Genomic DNA, 27,167 nt, shown 5'->3' on the forward strand with positions numbered 1-27,167 from the left:
TCTGCCTTCTATTTTATACGAGCTATATCCAAAATGTTTTATTATAAAATATAATAATAATAATGCAGAGAGAGAAATTAACACATATACAAAAGGGAGAAAATATGTGTTATCAGATGACAGAGTGTTGATAAACTGAAGAGATACAGGAACACAATTTTAGATGGCAAGAGATGAAGAGGAGAAGGTTCTTGCAGCAGAAGAGAAACTGCTTGAACGGACAAAGAGGATGTCAGTGCTAGGTAAGTGGAGGGAGCATCAAGGAAAGTAAAAAGAGCAAAAACTGGTCTATGAGGTGTACTTTAAAAAAAGAAACATGGTAAACTTGGACTAGACCTGAAATGAGTGCAAGGCAGGGCAGTGTTGTTCTTTGTTACCATCCAACTTCTTTTCATTTGTGAGAAGATGGGCAGCAGTATTCTCCATGTGCTGAAATCTAGAGAGCTGGAACTTGGATGCCACAGAGAAGGTGGCACTACAAATTGAAAGGATGGGAGAAGACAGCACAGATGAGGATTTCAGTCAAGGCAGTGCACTGGCAGGGTTGTGAAGCTGACGATAGACAGATCTGCAGGAATAAGAGGGCCCAGGACAATGCCAAGGTGTTGGAGGAGGAAATAGTGGGGAGTTGCATTTGAGGATTTTCTTGCTCAAGAGAATCCCTTCTCTCTTCAATTCAACATCTATAGAAGCAGGGATGAAGCCAGAAGTTTATTTGGTCATGAAAGACAGAGAGAGGAACAGAGAGAAGTCATTAAAGGTGCCAAAGGGTATAGAACGGCTGATCATCATCATAAGTGTGGCAACAAAAACAAAAGGTAGGGAGAAGCTGGACAGAAAAGAGGCTAAGACCTAAAACTTGATGTGATCCACTGAGATGCAGCCACTTCTAGCAGAAGAGTTGTTTGACAGGTAAGAGCAGAAAGTTTACAGGAGGAAACCAGCGGGAGAAAGTGATCCACAATACTGAAGGCTGCACTGAGGCCAAGAAGAACCAGGAGGGAGAAAGTGCCTTCAGCAGAAATAAGGAAAAGGTTGTTAGTTACATGGAGAAGATCAATTCTACTATTGCCATTTCCCTTAAGAGCTTTTAATATGGTGTATTGGCAGGTATGACTAAATAGATATAAATGGGCCAAATAAATCCCTTGTAATCATTTTAATAAATGGAGTTAAACCAGAAATGAATTTGGTCCAGTGAATTTCTTATATTCATTTAAGAGAGTCCCCACTATAGATGTAGACTCCAATATGCATAATATAGGTAATTTACTTGCAGAGTTCTTGAATGTATTTCTTAAAAACATTTCCCAGAATGAAATATTACTGCATGTGTAACTTTACCCTCACACACTCACACCTGCCAAGAAGGATAATGAATGTCAATCATCAAAAGGATGAGTGGACAGCATCAGGAAGCTGAATAAGCACAAAACTTCTTCCAGGTTTTTTTTATTAATGGTATTGTTGGTTATGAATATAGCTAGCGTCTATTTGGTTAGAAACAGCCAGGAGTGAAAACAGCAAGAAAAAGAGGAGAAGGCCCTAAAACTCCAGTTGGGATTTTCCATGTGATAGTTAACACATGGAAGACTATTAACAAAGGAGATCTAGAGTACTGTCAGAGGGAGATCTTTTTGCTGATGACTCTTCAGTCTCAGAAGTTCTGTTTTCCGATCATGAAATTAATAACTGGCAATTGAAAGGCTTGTTATCACTGGCTTAAAAGATTAATTCATTTGGAATGAGGAGGAGGGAAAACTTGAAACTGATTTATTGATACCCAAAATAGACTCTGGCTAGATCATTAATGTTGTTCCTAAGTTTTTGTTTCAACATGATCTCTTATAACAGTTACATTTATGGACATGTTTTCATTCACAAAGTATTTATTATTTAGTTATAAGTCTATTCTAAAAGTTTAAAATGAAAAGCTTATACTAAATCAGTTTTTAAAAAAATCTTATTCCAAAAAATAAGAAACATTTTTATGAGCTGGCTCAGTAAAAAACGGAGAATTTTTCTGCCACTTCACCAACAACAGAATCCAGACAAGACTGACTTACTATACAGCCAAAGTTAAGAGCAAGTTTCTATTGGCTTAGTTAGAACTGATGTATGCCAAAAGGTATTTTAAACAAGAAGGGCCAAATTTTGGCTTGAGAACCATAGGCATATGCACATAATAAAAACTAAGTGTAGCAGGTTAAACTGCATATATCCAGCCACACATACAAAGAAGAATTCCCCACACAAATCATAATTATCACAGGTATTGAAGAAGTGAATGCACTGCTTTTTGGAAGGCACACTCTTAGGATGGCAAGCCAAAAACATTACCATCAACTTGTACCCTCTCAGATTGTTTAATAAAAGAGTACATGGAGTTGAAGGTGAGAATGGCAATTTATGATCATGTAGCATACATAACAGAATTTCACCCAGTCACTCCTGTAACAAGACCAGAAACTTTTTGGGAACTAGAGCATAGCTTTTAGAAAGACATCCGATCTTGTCTGAAAGACTTAAATACACCAACTCCTTATCTAGGCCTCTCTAGTTATTATGGTCCATAATAGCCATTATGTGGCAACACTTTGGAAGAAGGCCACAGGTTTTTCCTATGCCTGTAATGCAGTATATTAGAGTTGCCTTCACCCTTCTATCTTGTTTGATAGGCCAGACAGCTTATTCCCAATAAGTATGACAGCCAGCAACTGCCCCAGATAACAGACAGTTTGCACACTGAAAAAGTATTGCAAAAATGGCACGGACCAGGAGGGTTTCCATTTTGATTGTTTTCAGAGTAGCAGCCGTGTTAGTCTGTATCTGCAAAAAGAACAGGAGTACTTGTGGCACCTTAGAGACTAACACATTTATTTGAGCATAAGCTTTCGTGGGCTAAAACCCACTTCATCAGATGCATGCAGTGGAAAATACAGTAGGAGGATTATATATATATATATATACACATACACACATATACACAGAGAACATGAAACAATGGGTGTTATCATACACTTTATAACGAGAGTGATCAGTTAAGGTGAGCTATTACCAGCAGGAGAGAAAAAAAAAACCAACACCCCTTTTGTAGTGATAATCAAGATGGGCCATTTCCAGCAGTTGACAAGAATGTGTGAGGAACAGTATGTGTGTGTGGGGGGGGGAATAAACATGGGGAAATAGTTTTACTTTGTGTAATGACACATCCACTCCCAGTCTTTATTCAAGCCTAATTTAATGGTGTCCAGTTTGCAAATTAATTCCAATTCAGCAATCTCTCGTTGAAGTCTGTTTTTGAAGTTTTTTTGTTGAAGTATTGCCACTTTTAGGTCTGTAATCGAGTGACCAGGGAGATTGAAGTGTTCTCCGACTGGTTTTTGAATGTTATAATTCTTGACGTCTGATTTGTGTCCATTTATTGTGTCTAACACTTCTTGCTCACTTTCCAAGGGGGAAAAAGGTTTGTTTTAATTGCCAATCCTGCAAACTCATCCTGGAATCTGAAAATTCAAATGAGTTCTTTCCTGCTTGCATACCACCATCAACAATATTGTACAGGGTAAATTAAGCTATCAGGATATGCTTACACTACACACTAAGTCCAAGCCCTGACTCAGGTTTGAGCCCAAGCTCCTCTTTTGTACACACACAAATCAATCTGACTTGGATCAGCAAGCATTCAGAACCTAGGACTCAGCGAGGGTAGTGGGTCATCGTCTGAGTCCCACTGTCCATTGGGTCCAAGCCCTGTTGTTCTGCAGTCTGGATGCAGCTCAAGTGGCAGACCCAAGTCAGAAGGTGGACACATCAGCACAGCTATGAGACCCAGGTCAAGCAATTGTAAACCCAGGTTTACAATACAGTGTGGATGCTAAAGCGCGGGTTTGGAAACACTAAGTCCAAAAGGCATGGTCCCACAGACCCAGGTTTACAAAGCAGTGTAGATATACTAGCTATTTCCAGGGAGTTGCACCTATGTCTTTAAATTAATTTTTGCTATAACCAATTTCCCAGTAGGATAGCACAGGTGTAACAAAGGACAGAATTTCAGACTAAAGGAAGACCAATTTGAAAAAAAAAAATTCCTTATGAAAACCTGAGAATCTGCTATTTTTACAAGTAATCCCTCAGATTACTAGAAAAGAAACATTCGAGAAAAACATTTTTCCTCTATTTTTTCCACTGTACTTTGTGCAGTTGCCAGTAATTTGAGTTTAGCCTGTTTCACTATTTTATTGATGGTCACTTGCATCACTCTCACATGGTGCTCTGATGGGATCTCAGCTGCATGCTCTGCCACAGGATGTGAAAGAGGGTGCTTAACAGCAAGAGCATCAGCAAACCTGCAATTGAACTGAAGAGGTAGCAGGCAGATGCATGCACAAAGAAAATGGTAATGGGGAGGAGGGCAGGATTGAACAGGTTTGGTATTGCTGCTCTTGGCCCACCCAAGAGACTTTTGTCAACATGGTAAGGAAGTAAAATCCACTCCCATAACCATTAAGATTTATTTCCCCATTTAAAATTTCTAGACTTTAAAAAAAAAAACTGGCTAATTTAAAAACTTCCTTATTTTAAGGAACACTGTCAACTTGAATGAAGTGTTCTGGTAGTTTCACTGAAAGAGAACAAACTACAAGAGTTAAACGCACTCATTTAGATAAATACTGTGGAAAGCATCGCTAGCGAGCAAGACTGGGAGCTGGATTTGGATTCTAGTCCTAACTCTATCATGGTCTTGCTGTGTGCTGTTGGTAGGTCAGTTAACCTCTCTATCTCTCATTTACTCCTAAATGGAAATAATAACCTTTACAAGTCACTCTGAGATCTCTGAATAAAAAGCACTACCTGCATGTGCATGGTATAGACTGACACGCAGTCAGGATTTTAAAAAACTAGGTACAGGAGATCCTAAGGCATGTGAGATCAATTTCTGAATACTGTAAACTTTATTTTTAAATAAGCAGAATTTCTAAGTCTCTATGGTCACAAAGAAAATCTTCAAAATGTTAAGTGATGCAGCATTATTTCCATGAAGCTTTGCTGCTCATAGGTTTGCAGGTCTCTGAGATGAGCATTATTAGCAAGTCTAGAAGATTTTAAAAAAAGAAATGTGGTAAATTTGGACTGGACCCTGACATATATGGCTCAGCTGTGCCTCTGTTGCTGCTATCCATCCTACCACGGCGACACTGCTATTTATACTCATGCTAGCGCAATGAGAGCTAGTGAGAGTATACCTAAGTGAGACGGGGAATCACACCCCTAGCTCATAGTATAGACGTAGCCAGAGATTAAGGAAACTGGTCACAAGTCATAACACTGTGGGCAACAGCAGTCACCTCAGTTTCATGCTGCATGGGAAATCTAGGAACAGCAGCAGAGGCAGTCATAGGAATTATTAACTGGGAAGATCAACCAAGGAGACAGAAGTTAGGGGAAGAGTAACCAAGATCTCTTTCTATCCCCCTTCATAGCCAGAGGGTTTTGGGGTAGAGAGAGTGGCAGAGACCTCTGCCAACACAGCATCCAAGAGGCTGTGAGGGAAAGAGAGGAGACAGGTCGTTGGGGATGGAGGGACTGGAGCAAGTTTATCAGAAATATACTACCCTAAGGCAGACAAGGAGAGATGGAACCACCAAGTGGTGCTCAGAGAGAGCACCCTCCCCCTCTCTAGCAGCAGGGCGCTGACATGGATTCTGACCTTCATCAGGATGCTGCCTTGGGACCTTCTCTTGGCCTTCATATCTTCCCCTGTCCAACAGATTTAGTCCTACAGCTAGTAGGTGTCTGGAACATTTTTCAAGTCATCCTTGAAGTTGGTGAATATCCCCATCATTCACATCTAGCCCTTCTTCTCTCCCTGCATTTTCTTGTGGAGCTGTCTGCCTTTAGATAAGATGACTACAATTCCTTGATGCGATACATGCCTGTAAACACTGAGTCAAAGAATATTCTGTTTCTGAAGCCATCCTTATTCTGAATCTGTCTCTCACAGATACAAGTATACACAGTAATTTAAGATGATCATATCATTTGGAAAAAGAAAAGGAGTACTTGTGGCACCATAGAGACTAACCAATTTATTTGAGCATAAGCTTTCATGAGCTACAGCTCACTTCATCGGAGCTCACGAAAGCTTATGCTCAAATAAATCGGTTAGTCTCTACGGTGCCACAAGTACTCCTTTTCTTTTTGCGAATACAGACTAACACGGCTGAACACACTCTGAAACATATCATTTGGAAATACTCATCCCACACCCATTAGCTGCTGTGTCCTAAGTTTGATGGGTCACATTCTTGGATCTACTCAAGTTGCTTTGCAGCAAAGTGATGTTGTAAAATACCAAGAAAGCTGTCTTAACTGCATCTTTGAGGATTACCCTGGAGTAAAGGGGACCTCAGAATGCAGCTACAAGAAAACACCCTTGGTTCCTGCTCTAGGAGCATTCCTGGAAGGGACTGTGGATGTGGGTGTCTTTATGCCCTAATCTCCAGACGCTGGAATGGTCCTTTGCAGCTGTGCATGATTTAGAACAGACTGAATTCTACTCTGTGTTGCACTGGAAACCAGGAGCCAATATCTCAGCTACAACTAAGTTCCCTCTCTAGCCTAATATCTATGAGCAGCACTTCCATTAGTACCTCATCAACACTGAAATAACAGTAGGCCCTTTGCATTTAGTATATGCAATGATATGGGGAAAATACATATTTTAGAATCACACACATTTAAAAACCACTATTTATACAAAAAGTAAAATTAATAGCAAACAGGCTGGACCCCATCCTTCTGGGACTCTGTGTTCAGTGGCAATATTTAACCTTTTGAAGATATAATCTGTTTGTGAGGGTATTTTAATGTTTTGATTGACTTTTGGAATACAGAAAGAAAAAGGAAAAACAATGCTTGGTAATTTTTCAATAGACTTTTGTAATCTTAAAATATGGTAAATGATTAACATGAATCTCGGGGAGTATGGTAAATAAAATTTCAGGAAAAGAGTTTCAGGTATTAAACTTTTTTTGGTTTGGTTTTGCACACTTTGAACTTAGAATAATTAAGAAATATCCCTCTTCAATTTGTGGTACACAAGGCAATAGACAGTGCCTGCAACTGATGAATTGTCTAAGCATAAATTCATAAAGATGAACTAAGCTATAGAGATTTTGTAAGTGTCTGGCCCTAAAATGATTGAATACGCTACTACATCTTATAACACAGTACTGTGAAGTCGGTTCCTTTTATTGTTCTGTTAAATTATGAGTTCAGCATTTGTGCTTTGTTGCAGCAATTTTTGACCTCAAACACACCTAAGAGCAGGCAGTTCCTGTGTTCTGTTTTAGGTTTTTAGAATCCTCTTCTCAATAAAGTCAGTTGGGAGGTTTGTCATTGTTTTCAAAGGGAGAAGGATCACACTCCTGCATGCATGACTTGACAGGTAAGCGATGGAACAGATTACAGAATAATTTTTTTAAACTGTATTTATTGCTAATGTTGAGGACAAGATTTAAAAACAATAGCAAAAAAAAAAAAAAGAATGATCTAAGTTGTGCCCATAAAATATACACTCATACACCCATTGTAATCGTATGTGTAAACACACTTTTTTATATGCAATTTTTCTGTTGTGCTTGCAAATTCGTTTGTTCCTTCCAGTGTTTTGCAGGTGTAGTTTAGGTATACAAGGGTGGAAAACAGACAATACATTGCCAGACTTTAAACAGTTAATTAGTGTTTTAATGTTTCAAAACCATTCCACAGCACTTCCAAGGCAAAATGAAAATTTACAGTTGTTTAGATTGGAAGAGCACACTTAATTATGTCATTAGCTTTGTTTTAGCTAAAGATATTCTGTGTCATTCTTGCCAAACTTTAAATCCCTGATAGACTTCATATTCCTTGGGGGGGAGAGAGGGGTGGAGTCGCATGGGGGTCTTTGTACAAGCATAGTGGATCCTATGTTTTCCCTGAAAATTACTAAGCTCTCCATTCTAGGGGTGGTAGGGGTCATGGAGTGACAAGGAATTCCCATCCCATAGAAATGTGCTTTTGTCACAAAACTGCAAAACTCTATCAGTCTGAGAAGATGAAAATGGGAATGAAACCAGGTGTTAAGTACAGCAGAAATGTACATGACTCACCCCAGTTCTCCAGCACAGATATCTGTATACTAGAGGGATTCACTCTGGGAGAGGGGAACTGCTTGGCTGAATCAGCAACTCCTCTAGGTGCACTCACTTGGCCCAGCTCCACTCATTTTTGCAACGGCACTGGCCAGCCACCACAAAAATGGACAAAATTATCCTGAATTTTAAAGTAGTGCCGGAATATACTGATGTTTCACCAGACTGAAGGGGGAGGTTCTTGTAGGATAACTGCTATGAATTTTAGCGACGATGACAAATCCTTGGGCCCTATCAGTGCTACCACCTCTGCTATAAGGAGCTTGCTGCAGCTTAATCAAATTTTTAAGGAACCCACCCCACTCCATCGCAGCTACCCAATCCCAGCCCTGCCTAGAGATGGTGTTGGACTCTACTCCAACTCTGAGCGGGAAGGGATATTTGGGAGCCATTGACAACACAGAGAGCGCCATCCCAGCTTAGTGGAAGAAGAGGGTAGGTTCCCAAATAACTGACAGTCTAGGCAAGAGTTCTGTCAGTTGACATCTGAAATGGAACAGAGTACAGGCAAAAGTAACCCCTTCCCCTATATTGACTGGGGTTACTACTGGCCTAACATGGCAGTAGCCATGGCTGCCATAACCTGGAAAGGGAGCCGCTTTCATTATTGTGTGAAGCAAAGTCAGGTTGTTGTCTTACGTTTGCCCTCATCTATTTTCAAATCTGTCCTTTTTCCAGTACTACTGTAAAATACACAGCTATTAAAATTACTGGGCACAAATTAAACCATGAGCCTCCATTTAGGCTTGATAATCAATACATAAGTGAAGAACCATCTGTTGTACTGGCTATTATAATACACATGTTTTAGGCCCACAGGAAATTGTTTATGATTTGATTTAACAGTGTGGAAGTGAGAGAGAAGGAAGAATTATTCATTACCTCATGAGCTTTCCTGAAATCCTTTTTTGTTCTACAGTGACCTTAAACTAACATAGTTTGTCCTCTGTACTAGCCCAGCGTATCCTTTTTAAGTATTAAAAGACAGTTTCCATTATCAATATAGACAGGTATTTAAAAGGTCTATGCTGGTTTGAAGTCAACAAGATCATCTTTTACATATTCTCACATATCAAAAGTGAGCAAGAAGGTAATAACATTTTCATTCCAGTGAACAAGCTATACAGTTTGAGTTCTGGTGTTCTCTCATCAGGTCATTTGTGCTAGTCCAGCACAATGTATTGTAATTGTTCATTGTTAAATAATTTTATTTCTGAAGTTGCCAAGATGATAGAAAATCTAAAATAATTTATAAAAGAAACAAATTACAGCAAGTAAAAGAAGTTTATTCCACTAGTATTACCAAAAACGCTAACCATTCTTCTGGAAAATGAACATAAAAACAGAAATATTTCTGTCTTATAGCACATATACCATACGTCCGTGCTAGCATACTTATATATTTTATTGACGTACCAGAATCAGGCAGAAAACACACATATTATCCTGATGGACATCAGCAGACAATGCAGTGGGTTAGACTCAAAGATGTTGAGGGAGAGAGGATCTTGTTTTTAAGGCACTAGATGTTCTTGATTCCTAGTTCTGATCTTTACTTTACCAAAACAAATAGCTGCCAGCGACCTTCATCTCCTGAGGGTGCAGGTATCTTAAGGCATTCAACAGTGATCCCCTCAGCCAATTAAGCAACAATTCTGTTGTGTAGAGGAATATACGCACCACACATGGATGCGGTCTGAAGGGAAATCAGTCAAATGCCGGGACGGAAGGTGGCCATGACATGGGGTTTTGAGGACCAAATATAAAGCAAAAGGGGGAGAAAATGGGGGGTCCTCACCACTCTGACAGAGATATGGAGGACCTTCAGCAATGGGGGCCAATGTTAAGTGGATACTCCTCCTCCTCTTCATGAACAGAAAATGGAACATACCGGTACTTATTTTAATTACACTAGTACTAAAAAATAACATGCAGCTATACTTATACAAAAGGTACAAAAGCAACATGCCAAAAACTTGGGGTATTTTAAAGCTTTGAGTCCAATCCTGCAAGGCAATGAGCATCCTTAACTCCCAAAGAAAGCAAGGGGAATAGAAAGTACTTTGAAAATTTGAAAAATCCAACCCCTAGAAGTAACCACCCTATTGCCTGCAGCAAGGGCATATTCCTTACCTGAGCCACTAATTAAAGAAAATTAAAGAGGGGGGGAAACTGCAGTCTCCAGATTTTTTTAATAGTTATAAATTATTCTTAGTCATTACTGTTGCCTATTACTAGTAATAGCAGGCAGAAATTACTTCAGACCCATAACAATGAAGCAATGGAAAATCCAGAAACATATGAAGAGAATGCTCAATTATCAACTTTGCAAATACTTGAACTTAGGCAAACATAGAAGTTGTTTCTTGGCAGCTTGTTGGTGCTGTAAATTCCTATCCTCCTGAAACACTTACATTTTGCTCAAGGGGTTTTTCTTATTCTGCCACCAGAACAAGAGAGAATCCTGAATGGCTGGCAAGGAGTTTACTTTTCTTCCCAAAAGGTTCCATTACAATGGACAGTACACTAATTCATTAGAGCTGTTCTTCCCTCTCAAAAGACTGCACAAAATAGCCAAGTCCATTTATATTAACAATCAACTTCAATACTGAACTGCCAGAAATGGAATGATTTTAATTAATAATCTTCAAGAGGCTTAGAACAGAATAATAAGGCATATTCTATTTTGTTCATCATAACTTATGCCTGTTCCAAGCAGATGGGAAGAAGGCAGAAAGTCTTTTAATTAGGCTGGAGAGAAAGCAGAAGTTAGGACAAGAGCTTTGACTTTAGAGTTAGCTGGGAAGGGAGATATATAATTTGGAATGGAGACTCTTAGTTGCGAGAAGTTTGATAAGAGTCCAGTTAAAAATATCATTTTTCCCTCCAGTATTTTATTTTCAAAGCATTAGGCTTGATAAGCCAGCTTTACATCAAAGCATCTGGACTACCAGCCTCCAGTACAAGCACAGGTATTTTCCATATATTGGGCTTCTGATTTTAGGTTTTAACCAAAAACAACTGATAAAAAAAACTGATAAAACACCCTCAAAATAAATAAATAACCAACCCACACTGAAATTGGTGTTTATCCAATAAACAGAAATATACCAGAAATAGTTACTCAAGCTGTGCTAATTTCACTCCTTTCCAGTGCAGTTTGTTTATTCAGGCACTACCTAGGCTCCCTGGCTTTCATCTAAGGGCTTGTATACACAGAGAATGTGATTTCCAAAGCACACTAACCTGTCATGCATAAATTCATCCCTGTAGACCTTGCTGGTGCATGCTAAAGGTTACCTAGTATGCTTTAACATAATGTGTTACAGTACAGTAATACAGTATAGTACATGTATATACCAAGGGAAAGTCCCCAAAACACCCCACTCTGTGGACACCTCCACAGAACTCAAAAATTGCTAAACTCCCCCCCCCCCGCCCCAAACCAGAAGCCATATCCATATACCATATTATATGGCTTTGGGTCTTTAATGTTTGTAGAAGTGCTTTGGAGATGTATTTAAGTGTGAATTATCTCCCGAGTGGTATAGCTGCCAGAACCGTATTTTTTCATATTCTCTGTGTATAAATAAAGTCTGCTGCAGTTTCCACGGCATGCATCCGATGAAGTGAGCTGTGGCTCACGAAAGCTCATGCTCAAATAAATTGGTTAGTCTCTAAGGTGCCACAAATACTCCTTTTCTTTTTGCGAATACAGACTAACACGGCTGTTACTCTGAAACCTAAATTTGGCTTGTGGTTCTTACATCCAAAGACTCATAAAGTTACACTCACAGCATAAGATGTAGAATGGTCACAATATTTATATAAATTATTTGATCTTAAATACTAGTGTGGACCAGCTTTTCAGGTGTATATCCATCATGCAAAAATATCCCATGTTTCTGACCTCAGTTATTTTTCTGCATTGTGGGTTTAACATTTGTGAGCCTAGTTTAGTGCTCAAGAAAGGAAGTAAGTCTCCATTCACTACAATGGAGTTACAATCGACTATGCTAATGATTATTTTGGCCTTGTGACTGTAGACTTAAAAAATGCTAGCAGCCATCAAAGAAGAAATATTTTCAGCTTTCGCAATCTAATCATAGTGTCATATACTTCCTCCCTCACAGAGTGCTCAAGATCTGATCATTAGCATACTAATGGGGATTATTCACATTTTGATTTTTAATTTTGAAGGTTCTATTGTTTGTGGCTTTATATTTTGTTATATTTGTGCTTATTTCTGGTACTGATGTGTTTTCATCTTCAGGAGTCATCTTTGTGAAAGGTGTTCCTAATATTCTTATCTTACGATTTTTAATTCTTCTCTTTAGGGACTTTTTGTAAAGCATTTCAAGCATTCAAGCCCTTTGTTAATTCAAAGGCAGATTATAATATTCATTGATTCCATGTGTTAGTCACCTTTGTTGAATGGTTGAGCAGGTCAGGGTTTATTTGATGCAGATTTTCTTAATTCTGTTAAACATTCTGATAAAGAGCAAACCTGCAACATTTTACTCTTGCTCTGGAGAGAATGTTTGACCTGGATTCTATTTTAATGATGAGAGCCATCCATTTTAGATGCATTGATTGGTAGAGTATGATTGTCATTTCTAACAGAGGCCTTGGGACTGCAGATCAACTCTTTTGCAGCTATTACTACAGTCCAGCCTAAGGATCAGAAAAGCAACTACTATCCCTTGGACACCTGTGGTAAGGGTATTCCTGGCCAGTGCAATCCCCAGCTTCTATTCAATGCTCCCTTCCTCAATAGCATGTTAGTTACATGCAGCTAATCTCAGTAGCGCAGAAGAAGTACAGAGGGCCCTCTTCACAGCTTACACCCTACCCATGCCAGAACAAATCTATTATAAGGCTTCTGTAGTGTGGAGTGCTGTGCATGGGGCTGTTTCCTTTATCATGGACAAGCAACAGAAAGAACATAGAAACTAGAAGAGAGTGCATCAGCAGCCAATGTGAAGAGGGTATCCTGAAACTGAAACTGTTTCAGCAATTCATGCCTTTGGTAAAAGGTACTTATCAGGCATAGTAGAAGGGAAATAATGAATAGGTGAGCAGAAAAAACAGAAGAACTACATGACCTAGAGTATTTTTTTCCTCATTTAGACTCGTTTACCTGAGGAGGGTCAAGTCTTTTCCAGAAGAGGATCACCCAAGCAGGCTCAAGGAAAATGAAAAAAGGATTTTTCTTCTTGCTGGATTGTTTTCATTTAAGGCTCAGGAAAAGCAGAGCTGTCTGAATATTGAGTATTCTATACAATACAGCTTTCACTGAGTCCTCAATGGAAATGAGCCAGCAAGAAAAAGAAATCAACAGGCAGGCCTGTCCACATGCTTTAACTGACTACCAAAATACACTATTTGCTTCAAATTTTTTCTTGAGGGACTCCTCCTTTTAAAATATATTTCCTTCATGGGAGGCTTGAATAGTATTCCCTGAACCTTAGAGAAATAACACAATAATGAAGTAGGAAGCGTTCGGTGCTAGAACAAACAGGCATGAGAATGAGATGTGATAAGACTGGCAAAACACCAAAGGAGCAGAAGAGAGAACAACTGACCATTATTATATTTGGAGCTAGAAATCATTCTATTGGGACGGACCAATAAACATCTGTCCATGCTATGATCAAAGGATCTTCCACTCTCCTAACCCTCCCAACCTGCCCCTCTACGTGAAACTTGACATAAAGAGAATATAAACTCTGAAAATCAAAAGTTTTGTCAACCCTGGATGCTGCAGCAGCAGCCATGGAACTGTTAAGTCGGTGCTCCAAACTTCTGGCTCCAAATTAGAGATAAAGATTCCACGCCATCCAACCCTTGCATGGGTAGTCAGGGTAAAGCCTGCTTATTTAACGTTAACACAGGGATCATAATCTGGGTATTTCTAAGGCTCCCGCCAAGACCAAAGTACATGAATTCCAACAAATGTAAAAGCTTATTTTGAGCCACTGCTGGAATTTAAACCCACAATCTCTTGTTAATCTTTACCAACTATTTCTCAGACTGTAGCTCTTTGAAAAGTTTCATATATGTACTTAACTGACAAACTGTAGAATTATTGTTCTATATAGTTTGTCAACAAGATGAGTTAACTGATGCTGTATCTCTATGGAAGTCAACAGAATTAACTAGCTGATTAACATGGCCCAGTATAGCAATGTCTTGTATTTATCTTTTATTCTGTTCAGTGGTTTACTAAATTAAGAGGTATTTGTTTTTTAGTATTTTATAAGCACAGGATCTGTGTAAATTGCTACTTGGCAAATCTCATTTAGCAAAAGTTCCATTCTCGTGTCAGGTATTTGTTTTATTTGGCTTAACTGAACTGCAAATTTCCTTTCGTAAACGTTTCTGAACAAGAGATCCTTTGTCAATGGCAGGAAAACTAATCTTTTATCTATGCTTAGAGGACATTTAGTGAGACGTGCAACTTTGCAGTATTTTCTCAGATTTTATTTTGTGCTCCAACATTAATCCAAATGAAGGATCAAATTTTACCTTAATTTACACACCCACGCAACTCCCCATGCCACAGACTTCCATGGGTATAAGTGAATTTGGTGCTATTTTTAATGCAACTGTTAAGTAGAATTACAAGCAATAGTTAAATAGAATAAAATAGTATATTTTTATCAATAATACATGACAAATGTGTCAACAAGAATGAGTAAAATTCTGTTTTTTAAATTATATCTCTCTATGCAAGCATATTTCTTTTTCTCTTTCACAGATGCAATACAGCAAATACATAGGTCTGAATTGTTACCTCCATACATGAGCTCTGCAAACGTACAAAAACCACAAACCAGAGGATCTCCTCACAGGGAAATACCCCCATTGGAATAGGGCTGTATGGCAGGATGGAAGCAAGAAAAATGATCTTCTACCACACCTGGCATAGGGGCATACCAGGGAGGGAGCAAAGAGGCATGGCTGTCCAATTACTCTTACTGCTAGATGTCCATAGGGAGCTGTTGTAGCACAGTGAGAGTTAGGGAAAGGATACAAAGAATTCTATAGTGCAAAGATGCCTTAGTCACCCTAGCTCAGGGGTTCTCAAACTGGGGGTCGTGAGGTTACTACATGGGGGGGGGTCACGAGCTGTCAGCCTCCACCCCAAACCTTGCTTTGCCTCCAGCTTTTATAATCACATTAAATATACTGAAAAGTGGTTTTTAATTTATAAGGGGGGGGTCACACTCAGAGACTTACTATGTGAAAGGGGTCACCAATACAAAAGTGTTTAAGAACCACTGCAGCCACTCCCTCAAGCCCAGCCCATGTTGAACTCAGCTCAGTCATAGGTCAAAACTTCAGGGCGAACGTGATCATTCATATTTTATAGAGGACACCAAATACAGGATGTCACTGTTTCATAAGCAACTTGATATTAAACTTTTTTTCTCATTGACATTTAGTTTGGTTCATTTTTAATTAAAAAAACAAAGCCAAAAACAAAACAAAAAAACCCACACCATGAAAGTTAACTGAAGTTATTCCATTGTTATGTCATTTAATAGTACTGAGTAAATCTTATTGAATTAGACATTAGCTTGTTACATATACAACAATTAATTAAAGCTAAGATGCTGTTCCCATCATAAATCTTATTTTATAGGGTTATAATTTGGACATTTTAATTAACTCCAGGCTGAAACTTGGTATACAATTTTAATACCTAAGAGTACATTTTACTCTACAAAGTTACTAAAATTGGTTAAACCCTTTTCTAGTGCAGGAGGTTAAAGGTGGGGGGGAGGGGATTTAATTTCATGACTAAATTGCTTTATGAATTTAGAGCCATTTGCATGCATGGCCCTCAGTCTGCATGCAGGACCCCTATTGAAGTCAATGGAACTTCTGCCTGTCAGCGCCCTATAGCCTGCACTTTGGGGCTAAGGCTTGTTGGAATACCACCTGTATAACCTGTGTAAGGAATTTAAGTTCTCTCTCAACATTAATGTTATTTTTTCTTTCTTGGGGTGTGGGGAAGTATGAGGGGAAGAAACAATCACCCTTTACTGGGCTGAACAGTATTGATGAAACAGTTAAATGTTTTCACTCTGACTATAAACTGTACCTTTGCTTCATCATTTAGCGCTACAATGACCTGCATTATCCATACTGAAAACAGCACATAGGAATAACACACACTGTACGTGCAGACAGAGGGTGGCACCATGAAACTCTTTATCAGAGTTTCTCTCTCTCTCCTTAACCTTATGGGCTGCTCCGATGGGAACGTTGTTCCTCCTGCAGTTTTCTTTAGAAAGTCGATTCAACGTCAAAGGGACAGGAATTAGGCAGGATGCACCTGGCCTCAAGGGAGGAGCCCGTTCCCAAGGCACACGGGGAAGGATCCTGCAGGATTAACCTATCTCCAACCCTCCAGCTGTCAAGTGCAAGTTCCCCAAGACTTATGGCTCCTGCTGGCAGTTTCTATGAGTCAGGAGCCCTGCACCTTTCAGGCGCCACTTTCTCCAAACCTGCCCGGCAGCTGCTCACCTGCCCCCCGTTCAACCCACTCACGAGAGAGCAAAAAACCGACCCAAAACAAAGCCCGGCAACTTACGGCGCTGGCACAGCCCCGGCACAGCTGCGAGCACACTGGCTGCCCGCAGCATGGGGCCAGGCCCTCGTTGGCATTTCTGCAGAGAGACGATTCCAGCAGTAAGAAAAGCCAGGAGTGGGATCCACATAATGCGAAGCAGACGGCACCTCTCCCTGTCCTGGCGGCCAAGTCTCGGCTGGGCGGCTCGCTCGCTCTCAGCCCCGCCGGGGGCTCGGGCGGCTGCGGGGGAGGAGGAGAAGCGGGAGGAGGGACGCACCCTTCGCAGGTAGGAGGCAGGGCAGGGGCGGCGTGCGGCGCCGCATGTCAGGGGGAGCGTAGGGACCCCCGAGCCCAGCGCAAAGCCACTTGGCGGCAGCAGGAGCCAGGTCCTTTCCGGGCAGGGACGGCGGGTGCCTCCATCCGCCCCCAGCCCGGCTCACAAAGGGCTTTTGTCTCCCCCTGCCCGGCGGCGGCGGCGGCACTTGGCAAAGCCCCAGAAGCAAGGCGTTACGCTGCCCCCCCCCGACTCAGGGCACCACCCTCCCGCGGGGCCCGGCCCGCCAGGTGGGCTCTGCCGGGGCAGGGTCGGTGGCCCCGGGCTGCCCCTCCCCGGGAGCAGAGAAGGCTCTGGGCGCGCGGGCCGCCCTTGCCCCCGCCGGCGTGCGGCGAGTCCGGCTCGCGGGGTCCCGCGTTGCTAGGAGACCACCAGCGGCAGGGCAGGCTCCGAGCCCGTCCGGGTGCTGGGGGCGCTGAGCTCCGGCTGCGGCGCGCGGGGCGGGGCGGGGCGCCCAGTCTCCGCCCCCGCTCGGCTCCCTTTGTTGCGCCGAGCTGCGGAATCACGGCGCTTCTCCCCGCCCCGTCTTCCGCGGCGGTGCCTAGATCCAGCGGGGCCGAGCGGGCGCCTGCCTTGGCACGGCGTCCCCAGCCTCAGCCCCGCCCCCTCCTCCTCCTGACCCCCCCTCCCTCTGCCATTGCACCCCCGGGGGGGGGCCCAGCCTCGCGACTCCCATGCACCCCACCATCCGGAGTCCTCCTGCACCTCCTCCCCTGCCCCCTCCCCCGCACCTGCCCCCACTGCACCCCCTCGCCCTCCTCCCGCACCCGTTCCCCTGCGTCTTCTCCCCTCGCCCCCCACGGCACCGCCTCCCCTCGCTCCCCCCGGCACTTCCTCCCCTCACCCCCCGGCACCTCTTCCCCTTGGCCCCCTGCTCTCACGCACCCTCCATCCGGAATCTTCCATCCCTCTTCACCTCCTCCCCTCGCCACCCCCCATCCGTCCCCAGGGCACTTCTCCGTCCCCCCGCCCCACCCCACAGTCCTCCCCTGGCCCCCCTTGCTCCCATCCCTTGCATGTGAGGAACCGCAGTTGTCTCTGCAGCCCCAGGATCCTCCTAGCCTCACGTCTGTGCAAAAATGGGAAGAGGGCAGTACATCTCAATCACACCCTGCATGGTAGGGCAGATCTGGCAGCAGTGGGTACCATGGTCGCTATAAGGTTTCCCGCTATATGAAGCCTGACCAGGGTATTTGTGCTGAATGTTGGCACCTGCCCTTGTAGGCACGCACTCTCTCTGTCACACACCTCTTGGATAATACCTCTGCTCCCATATCTCACCACCTGTGCTGCCCAGTTGTAACTCCCAGTTCACCACCATTTGATTGCCTAGCTCCCTTTTCTCCTAGGATGCCTTGTCCCCATTAGGAATGCCTGTGACCCTATGGGAATACCCTAGCCCCCTTCCATGCCACTCTGTGTTGGTTCTCTTTTAATACTTATTTTACTCTACCTCAGATCAGGTAAAAACAAAAATAAATTAGTTTGTAACCCCTCCTTTATCTCCTCCTGTCACCCCTCTCAGGCAGTCTTCTAGTCTGGGTTTCCACCCCCTCAGGCAAAGTAGGAGTGTTCAAAGGTTAAGACTACTCCTGAGTGAGTTAGTAAGTGAGTGGAAAGTACCTTGCTTTCAAGCAAAAGCTAGGAAACTCCCTCCCTGTCCCCAGGTACATTCTGTCACTTGTACCTATCACAATAACATCTCAAATCTTCTTAAGAAAATTTAACTCAATTCAGTTTATTAAATCATTTATTTTGGGGCTCAGTTTTCAAAAGATTACATGTTGCTTTGTTTACATCTGAGAGGACCAGGATTTGTGCATCTAAGCAGCCACATGTGGAATTAGACAAGCATGACATGTTTCAAACCATGTAGATACAAATGCATAGCCGTACAGCTTGTTCTTTATCAGTCAAAAGTTCAAGGGCCTATGAATACAGTCAAGTTCTTTCGATTTTTGGCTGTCTTTCTTGATTATTTAGATTGTAGCTCTTCAGGGGCAGAGATTCTAGGCACTACTATAATACAAATTAAAATTAATCTAAAAATATACCATAACACTTAAGCTTCCATTATTGTTGACATCAGTGGACATGTAGGACAGGGTACTTATCCAGAAATGGTATAAACGTTTGTCTGTGTTATTGATTTGTATAGAATTAATAATTCATTCAAATGTAACTGAAACATAATTCTTGACAAAATGACACCTAACAGTACCTGTCACATCTAATGCCCTTAAAAAGTGAGGATCGCAAAGCACTTTCCAAGCAATGCACTAAGCCTCACAGCACTGTGAGATAAGCATATTTTATTTTCCCCATTTTAGAAATTGAAGAAAGTAAAGCTTAGGTTAAATCACTTGCCTAAGATTACAGCGTAAATCTGGGGAAGAGATGGAAATGGAACCAACATCTCCACTGCCAAACTGGTGTTTTAAAATGCTACACTATCATTCTGTCTCAAAATTTCCCCCTTCCTAAAATTAATTTTGGGTACCAGACCTCAACCTATGAAGGCCCTAATGTGGAATGCAAACAGACTCATAAATTATGGGAACAAAAATTATTCATTCAAGGAATTTAATGCTGTGGGATCCATTCCTTTGGCATAAAATAACTCTACAATTTCAGTTTTTGATGTAAAACAATAAAAGGGAAGGACTGCCAAGTTTGTATGGAACCTATGTAACTTTGAGACTGAAATGAAGCATGTTGGGGACACCCTAAGCTTGGCTCACTCTTATCCACAATGTCTAAATAATTGTGTCAAGACACTCCAAATAAATCTGGAATATTTTAATTAGTCTGCAAGACCTAAAAAAATCCTGCAATGGCGACCTGATTACAGGTGACCTGCATTATCAAAAACCTATTCAAAGTTGTCTGGGTGGCTAACATCTTTCTGAATGTAGTCTTGTAGTTTTTATATACAAATAAAAGCTTGTTTTCTACTTTCAAGCAAATATTGTAAGTCCGAAAGTTCCATTAGAAGGGAATATAACTTTGCAATTTTATTTGTTTGAGGATATCTCACAGAATTTTCACTCTTCGGGTCTCTAGCACAATATGAACACTAGTTGTGGGAGGCCTGCATATCCCTCCCCCATCAGTAGATGGAACATGTGAGTGGTACAGCCCACTGGTAACCTCCTCAGTTTCTTTTTCAAGCAAAATAATGAAATACTCCCTTGTGTGCTGCTATAAAGACACAACCTACCACTTTAAAAGCAAAGTTTCTAAACTCAAAGGGGAGGTGAGTGAGTGAAAATTTGTGTGACAGTCTCTGCAGACAAGGAGAATTACAAGAGAAGAAATTTCCCTTCAGGAGATTCTTACTCTAAGGATTAGGTAGTATGAGGAAAAGCAATACTACTTACTAATTCAGGCAGTGATGAAGATAGAGGGCCATGCTAAACAAGCAACTGAAACGTTTTTGGTTGAACCAAGGAAGGGATCAAATACCTCCAAACAGCATGAGAGCTAAACCCGAAGAGCTTTAACAATGCATTCCATAAAAAAAAAAAAAGTTCATAAAAGCAAAAACAAGGGACATCCCAAAAGAAACAAAAGCTCTAGGGGACTGAGAAAGCTTGCACCCCTCTGCTTTGGAGATTGGCCTCTGAGCTCTTCATAATTAAAGCCCTGCAAATCTGCTGATATTCACAATGCAGATATCCACAGACCATTTTTGAGGATTGCAGATCTGATGTGGATAAAAATTCTGTATCTGCACAGGACTCTATCCATAATCCAAGTGAGGTTTGAAGAATACCAACAATATTGCTTTATAAGTGTATGCTACAAGGGTCACGTAGCTACCTGTATCTGAACAGAATTAAAACATCTCTAAGCATGACAGTGAAAACTGCTCTACATTAGATAGCAGGAACCATTTTGTGAACTTAAATTATATAAAAGAACGAGGAGTACTTGTGGCACCTTAGAGACTAGTTATTCATCACAGTAGTGAGAGATGGAAATACGGATATCTTTTTGACAGTGAGATCCAAGGAACTAGTCTCAGAAGAAACAAAGCTGGATAGACCACAGATGCCTTTTATCTAAGAAAAAAAACCAAATCTTTTTAATGTTGAATTTGGGGAGAAGGACTTCACCAAAATGAACATATAGGCACTAATTAAACACTGAAAACATAGAATAGTGTGGATCAGTCAGCAGAGCCTGAAGACCATTTGCTGTGCAGACTGATATCATTGTCACCAGGAAATGAGTAAGTCTAAGCACAACAAATATTTTGTCCAGATGGATTTAAGAACTCACAGTGCAGGGGAATTTTAAATATGGGTTTCCTTGGGTGAAATGGACAGCGAGGGGCTACAGAAACACTGGACCACCTTCCATTTAGGTCCAGAGAGGCCAACATATCTACCCCATAAATGAAGTATGCAATCTGTCTGAAAACTAGGCAAATGAAAGGTGATCAAGCAGTTCATGAGGACCAGGTAAGGAGACCCAAAGGACCTGTGAGCACAATACCACAAACCTGAACTATGAATATTTTTGGCAGATTTCTTCCAAGAAATAAACATCTGAGACACCTTCTCAGAAACACCATGCCCCCAGAACTCTGCATTAAAAGGGGAGTGTTCCCAGGGTGGGATGGAGCAAATGCCAAAGGTTTGTCCTTTTATCTTAGGGTATCACCTTGCCATCTGCAACAGAGTTGAAAACTATGGTCACCACAACTTGAATTGCTTGCATAGCACTGCCACGGATAGATATGGACAGTTCACTGAACCTGTAGACTTCATCCAACTCAAAGCATGTAGAGACTTCATAACTGCACTATAAAATCTGATATGGTAGCAGAATAACCTAATATGTCTAAAAATCATGTCTGAAATTAACTCAATCCTGAGACACAACATGCATCTACTGAACAGCAAGTCAGTTTCTGGCACAGAATAAATTATAGTAAAAATATTACATTTCATATGGTTATGGTTTTCAAATGCAAAATAATAGAAAAAATTAAAAGCAATATATTTTAATATACCAAGAGCAACTGATCTACACATAAGAAATGTATGGCTTTGGAAATGTAGTTTGTACTTATTTAAAATATGAAGATTGGGTTTTCATATATAATTTCAAACATGAAAGTTACACAAGTCAGCTTCATTAATATAGTGTTTACTTCATACACAATTAAAATAAATTAGAGAACTTCTGATATAACTATACTAAATTAATTCTAAGTTTTCTCCTGCTTCTCTACATCTCCTATGTCTACACAACCTCACTATGAATTATTACTTTTTAAATAATAGTTTACTATCTTTTTAGACTATGGTAATTAGTTTTACATTTTAGGCCTTCTCTTGCTCCCATTGACATTAATCTGAACAGGTCCTGGTCTTCTGCCACACAACTATATAGAAGAGCCACATACTTGTCTGTTACATACAATCATACTTATTTTGCTTTTTTACTTTGAATTTAAAAGGCATCTCTTTTGTGGCCATTATATCAAAGAATAAAGAAAATCAGTGTGTTAACTTGTCTTCTTGTTCCACAAATGTGCAATAGCTGGACTATTCAAACTCAACAGCTGGTCTCATAGAATAGAGGTACCTGTAGCTTCTATAAAAATAGCACTTCACCACTGACTGACAAACCTTATCTACCAACCCACAAGGATATGTGTCTGTTGAAAGTTGTAGTTCTCTCTTTGAGTGATACAGACTACATGATACACCATTTTTCATGCCCATCGTAATTATGCATACAATTCCAATTATCCTAATCCAATATGGTTAATATTATTGAAACACTGGAATGCGTTACCTAGGGAGGTGGTAGAATCTCCTTCCTTAGAAGTTTTTAAGGTCAGGCTTGACAAAGCCCTGGCTGGGATGATTTAATTGGGGATTGGTCCTGCTTTGAGCAGGGGGTTGGACTAGATGACCTCCTGAGGTCCCTTCCAACCCTGATATTCTATGATTCTATGATTAATATGCTGCACATCTTTGAAAAAAGCTGTGATACATTTCATTATAAGATGTAAACATTTTGCACATTGGCACTTATTTTTCATGGCATAACACTGTTTGGTAATAATTTCTAGTTTTAGAGGACAAAATGCTAGATATTATTAATGAGAAGATACATAGAAGAAGATACTAGGTCAACATCACTGAACTTCAGAATCCACATGTGAGGAAAAGAGAGTTCTCCCGTCAACATAATTACTCCAGCCCCTGCAAGCCGCAATAGCTATGTTGGTGGGAGAAGCTCTCCCACCGACACAGAGTTGTCCATACTAGTACTTAGGTCGGTGTAACTTATGTTGCTCAGGGGGATGGCTTATTCACACTCCCGAGTAACAACTTCTACCGTAAGCGGTAGTGTGTACATAGCCTATCTTCTTGACTTCACTGAGTATATGTGTCAATGACTATTGTCATGCAGGAGACAGGTTTAGTAGTAACTTCCCTTTCCTTGCTTTTCAGCCCAGTGGAGTCTGGTATGTTGCATTTGTGAATGATATTGTTCACCATTTATTTGGATTTAAATATAACATGAAAGAAGTCCTCTCCTGTGTTCTAAGTACCAGGACCATTACTTTAAAATAAAATAAATAAATAAAAGAGGTACAAAATCATTACAAACACCCACACAGTACATTTCTTCCCCTTATTCTATATATCCATCAGTCAATCAAATTCTATGTATGAATCTATGTATGCATATTACAAATCAGAACTGTGCACTCTTCACGTCCCCTTAATTCCCAGAAGGGAATTCTTCTCTCCTTCGTATTGAAGACTATTTCCCCTATTCGGCTTCCCTCTTTGCTTTCTCTATTTATTTTACTCTCCTTTCCACTGTTTTCTTCCCCATCACTTTAACCGGACACCTCAGTTATTCCCCCAAACCTGTAACAATATAGGGTCAGTTTTAGCACAGAAAAGAGAGGAATATCCAAAGGATCCTTATAGTATCAACTATAAGGCTACAACTACACTGCATATAGGATGAGTGATTCACAGACACAATGCTAGTTTCATGACATTTGGCGCACTCAATTATGGACTGACAAGTACAGGTAAAAATCCAAAGGCAAACTTTAATTGTTGACTTTTCCATTAGAGGTCACCAAGAGGTTATCAGTCTAATGGGAGGCATTTCAACTATTCAAGTGCTATGTTTAAAGTTACAATCTTGAAATTTGGTGTGCTTATTATGTATGGAACACGCTCTCTGACCTGATCCATAAAGCTGCTATCCTCTCCTCCTCCAAATCCCATCTCATGACTCACTGAGGCCGTGACAACTACAAGAAGTCAGGAAATGCTTAATGGCCAGGCTAAGGAACAGTGGAGTCCAGCAGTTGAGAGGCATTTGGAGAAATCATTTACTGACTTATGTAATATTACAAGTGTTTATTTGTATAAAGTGTAGATATATTTACTTTTCTCTCCACCACTCTTCTCTCTCTCTTTGGGGTAGGAACCATGTTTGCAGGTATGTTTGTGCAGCACCTAGCACAATAGAGCCCCAGTTCTGAAATAAGAACAATTCATTCATTATGGATAACTCTTCTCTGACACAATTCCAAAGACAAGTAGAATGGTTAATATTTTAAACAATGTATTTCTCATTAGATCAATGGGACAGTCAAGTCAAAGGTAGATCCATGGCTCTTCTTCAAACAATGAGTATATTAACTTGCAGGACTCTTTGCTTCAAGATAAGGACTCTATGGAGTTTAAAAATACACTTTAAATGTCTCGTGTATTTTATGAATTTTGTATGCCACTACATTAGCTAAGATAATAGCTCATAAGGGAGATAACCTTTCAAGCTCCAGAATAAAAACCAACCATTAACTATCTGGGGTTAGGGAGAAATGACCCACACAGGCATATTATTGCATAACTGAATAGAGCTTTAATACCTTCCTCAGAAGCATCTGGTACAGGCCACTAGTGGAGACAGGATACTGGATTAGATGAACCATGTGGCAGTTCATCCATTCCTCATTTCTTTCTCCAGTTTGGCAGAGAGGCTTCTAGACATAGCTGATGTGCTCATTAATATTTTAACAGGAAGAGTACTTTGCGAGAAATTGTGGGGACAAGCTTACACTAAGTTCACAGTCAGTCCATTTGTGTATACTGCCCCAGTGGATTGCTACCTTGACATGTTGGAGCAGCTTGAGTGTTCCCACGATCCTGAGACCAATGTTGACAGGAGTCTTGCACTCCTGTTAGGATCACCCAAGGCCGTAATATCGAAGGTAAAGTTCCAGATGAACAGTGATCTGACCCCCCCACCCCCGCAAATCCTCAATGGTAGTGCAGGCAGATGAAGAGATAATTTCTCTCAATGGCTGCGAAGGCAGATAAAAGCTGCAGCAGGATGGTGGTCTCCAATCATCTTGGTTCCTCTGCCATGAACAAAAGATCCTCATCCTGTCAAGGCCCATGTGGATTCTGGTGTTCAATCTGTCTCCACATTAAAAGATGCTCACCAAAATTTGTTGCTGTTCTCCAAATCCTCAACAAAAAAATGTCCGTAAGGGTCATCAGCAATGGATCTGAAACGGACCCTTTCCTAGTCAAGCAAGGCTGTGTCATCGCTCCAATCCTCTTCTCCATCTTCCTTGCTGTCATCCTTCTCCTCATTGCTGACAAGCTCCCCTCTGGACCTGATATCCAATACAGAATGGATGGCAAGTTCTTCAAACTCAATCACCTCCAAACCAAGACAAAGACTATTACTAAATCAGTCATTAAACTCCAGTATGCAGACAACTGAGCTCTGTGCACCCATTAGGAAGAAGATCTTCAACGAACAGTCAACATCTCTGAGACCTACAACCAACTAGGCCTCATGCTCAACACCAAGAAAACTAAAGCACTCCACCAACAGGTTCCAAACAGGTTCTGAACCACCAGGATCCTGCTCCCGCAATCAAGATCAACAAAGAGAACCTGGAGAACATCAAGCACTTCCTCTACCTTGACAGCTATCGGTCACAGACAGCCAACATTGACTAGGAGATTCAACACTGTTTCCAATGCACCAGTGCAGCATTTGGACACTTGAGAAAACATGTCTTCAAAGATAATGACATCAAGAACCAAACCAAGCTTCTTGTGTACCAGGCCATCATTATCCCTGCTCTCCTCTATGGTGCCGAAACCTGGGTCATGTACAGTAGACACCTCTAGGCTCTTGAACAATACAATCAACGGTGCATAAACAAGATCTTCTGAATCAAGTGGGATGACCGACACACCAACGTCAGTGTTCTCTACCAAGCCAAAACTTCCAGCCTTGAAGCTATGATCATTTGCCACCAACTCCGTTGGGCTGGTCATGTTCTTTGAATGTCAGACACTCGACTCCCAAAGCAAGTCATGTTCTCACAACTGAGCCAAGGCCAATGGATGAGGGTAGGGTAAAAAAAGCAATCAAAGACCCCCTCAAAGCCGACATGAAGAAGAGCAACATCAACATAAACTCCTGGAAAACCCAAGCCCTCGACTGATTAAAGTGGAGAAGGATCTTGTGGCAAGGATCCCAGCATTTTGATACCCAATGAAGACAACAGGAAATGGAGAAACGGTAAAGGAGGAAAGAACATGCTGCTGTCTGACTCAACAATCTAGATCCCCCCTTCCACCAGGAAACATCTGCCCCAACTGTGATAAGATCTGTGCATCCTGGATTGGTCTCATTAGCTACCTGCGGATCCACCAACAATAACTGGCTATCGTTTCATGGAAGACAATCATCCTCAAACTCTGAGGGATTGTGGACTACAACGTGGTAAAAGCATATAGCTACTTGGAATTCAAGGGCTAGGTCATGAATTCTGTATCTCACACTGAAAGTACTTTAAGCAATTTTATGAGATCTAAACTATTAATAAAGCACATTAGAATTTAGTTAATGAAAGATATGACCAGCAAACAATCTCTAACTGGGGTACTAGACTGGAGAACTTTGGGGCACAAGTGGAAGTAAAAGATTGCAAAGAAATTTGTGAAGATGCCCCAAAATTTAACTGTGGAAGAAGATA

At 41.1% G+C, this 27,167-nt stretch overlaps 1 protein-coding gene and 1 long non-coding RNA gene across 8 annotated transcripts in view; one reads left to right on the forward strand and one right to left on the reverse strand.

The window, feature by feature from the left end:
- ITGB8 (integrin subunit beta 8) overlaps positions 1 to 17,669 on the reverse strand; it is a 74,915-nt gene extending 57,246 nt beyond the window's left edge. For 5 of the 6 annotated variants that reach the window (XM_084620722.1, XM_084620724.1, XM_084620726.1 and 2 more), the window contains exon 1: positions 16,798 to 17,668. In XM_084620722.1, coding sequence (XP_084476848.1) covers positions 16,798 to 16,924 — 127 coding nt within the window. In that variant the 5' untranslated portion in view covers positions 16,925 to 17,668. Of the gene's footprint in view, positions 1 to 16,797 lie in introns of all 6 variants that reach the window. The other variant, XM_084620721.1, reaches the window with a different exon arrangement.
- LOC311516545 overlaps positions 16,984 to 27,167 on the forward strand; it is a 54,261-nt gene continuing 44,077 nt past the window's right edge. For both annotated transcript variants that reach the window (XR_014710440.1, XR_014710441.1), the window contains exon 1: positions 16,984 to 17,062. This is a non-coding gene — a long non-coding RNA (uncharacterized lncRNA). The remainder of the gene's footprint in view (positions 17,063 to 27,167) is intronic.

This window comes from Lepidochelys olivacea, assembly GCF_965140295.1.
Source record: "Lepidochelys olivacea isolate rLepOli2 genome assembly, chromosome: 2".
In the NCBI taxonomy this organism is placed as follows: Eukaryota; Metazoa; Chordata; order Testudines; family Cheloniidae; genus Lepidochelys; species Lepidochelys olivacea.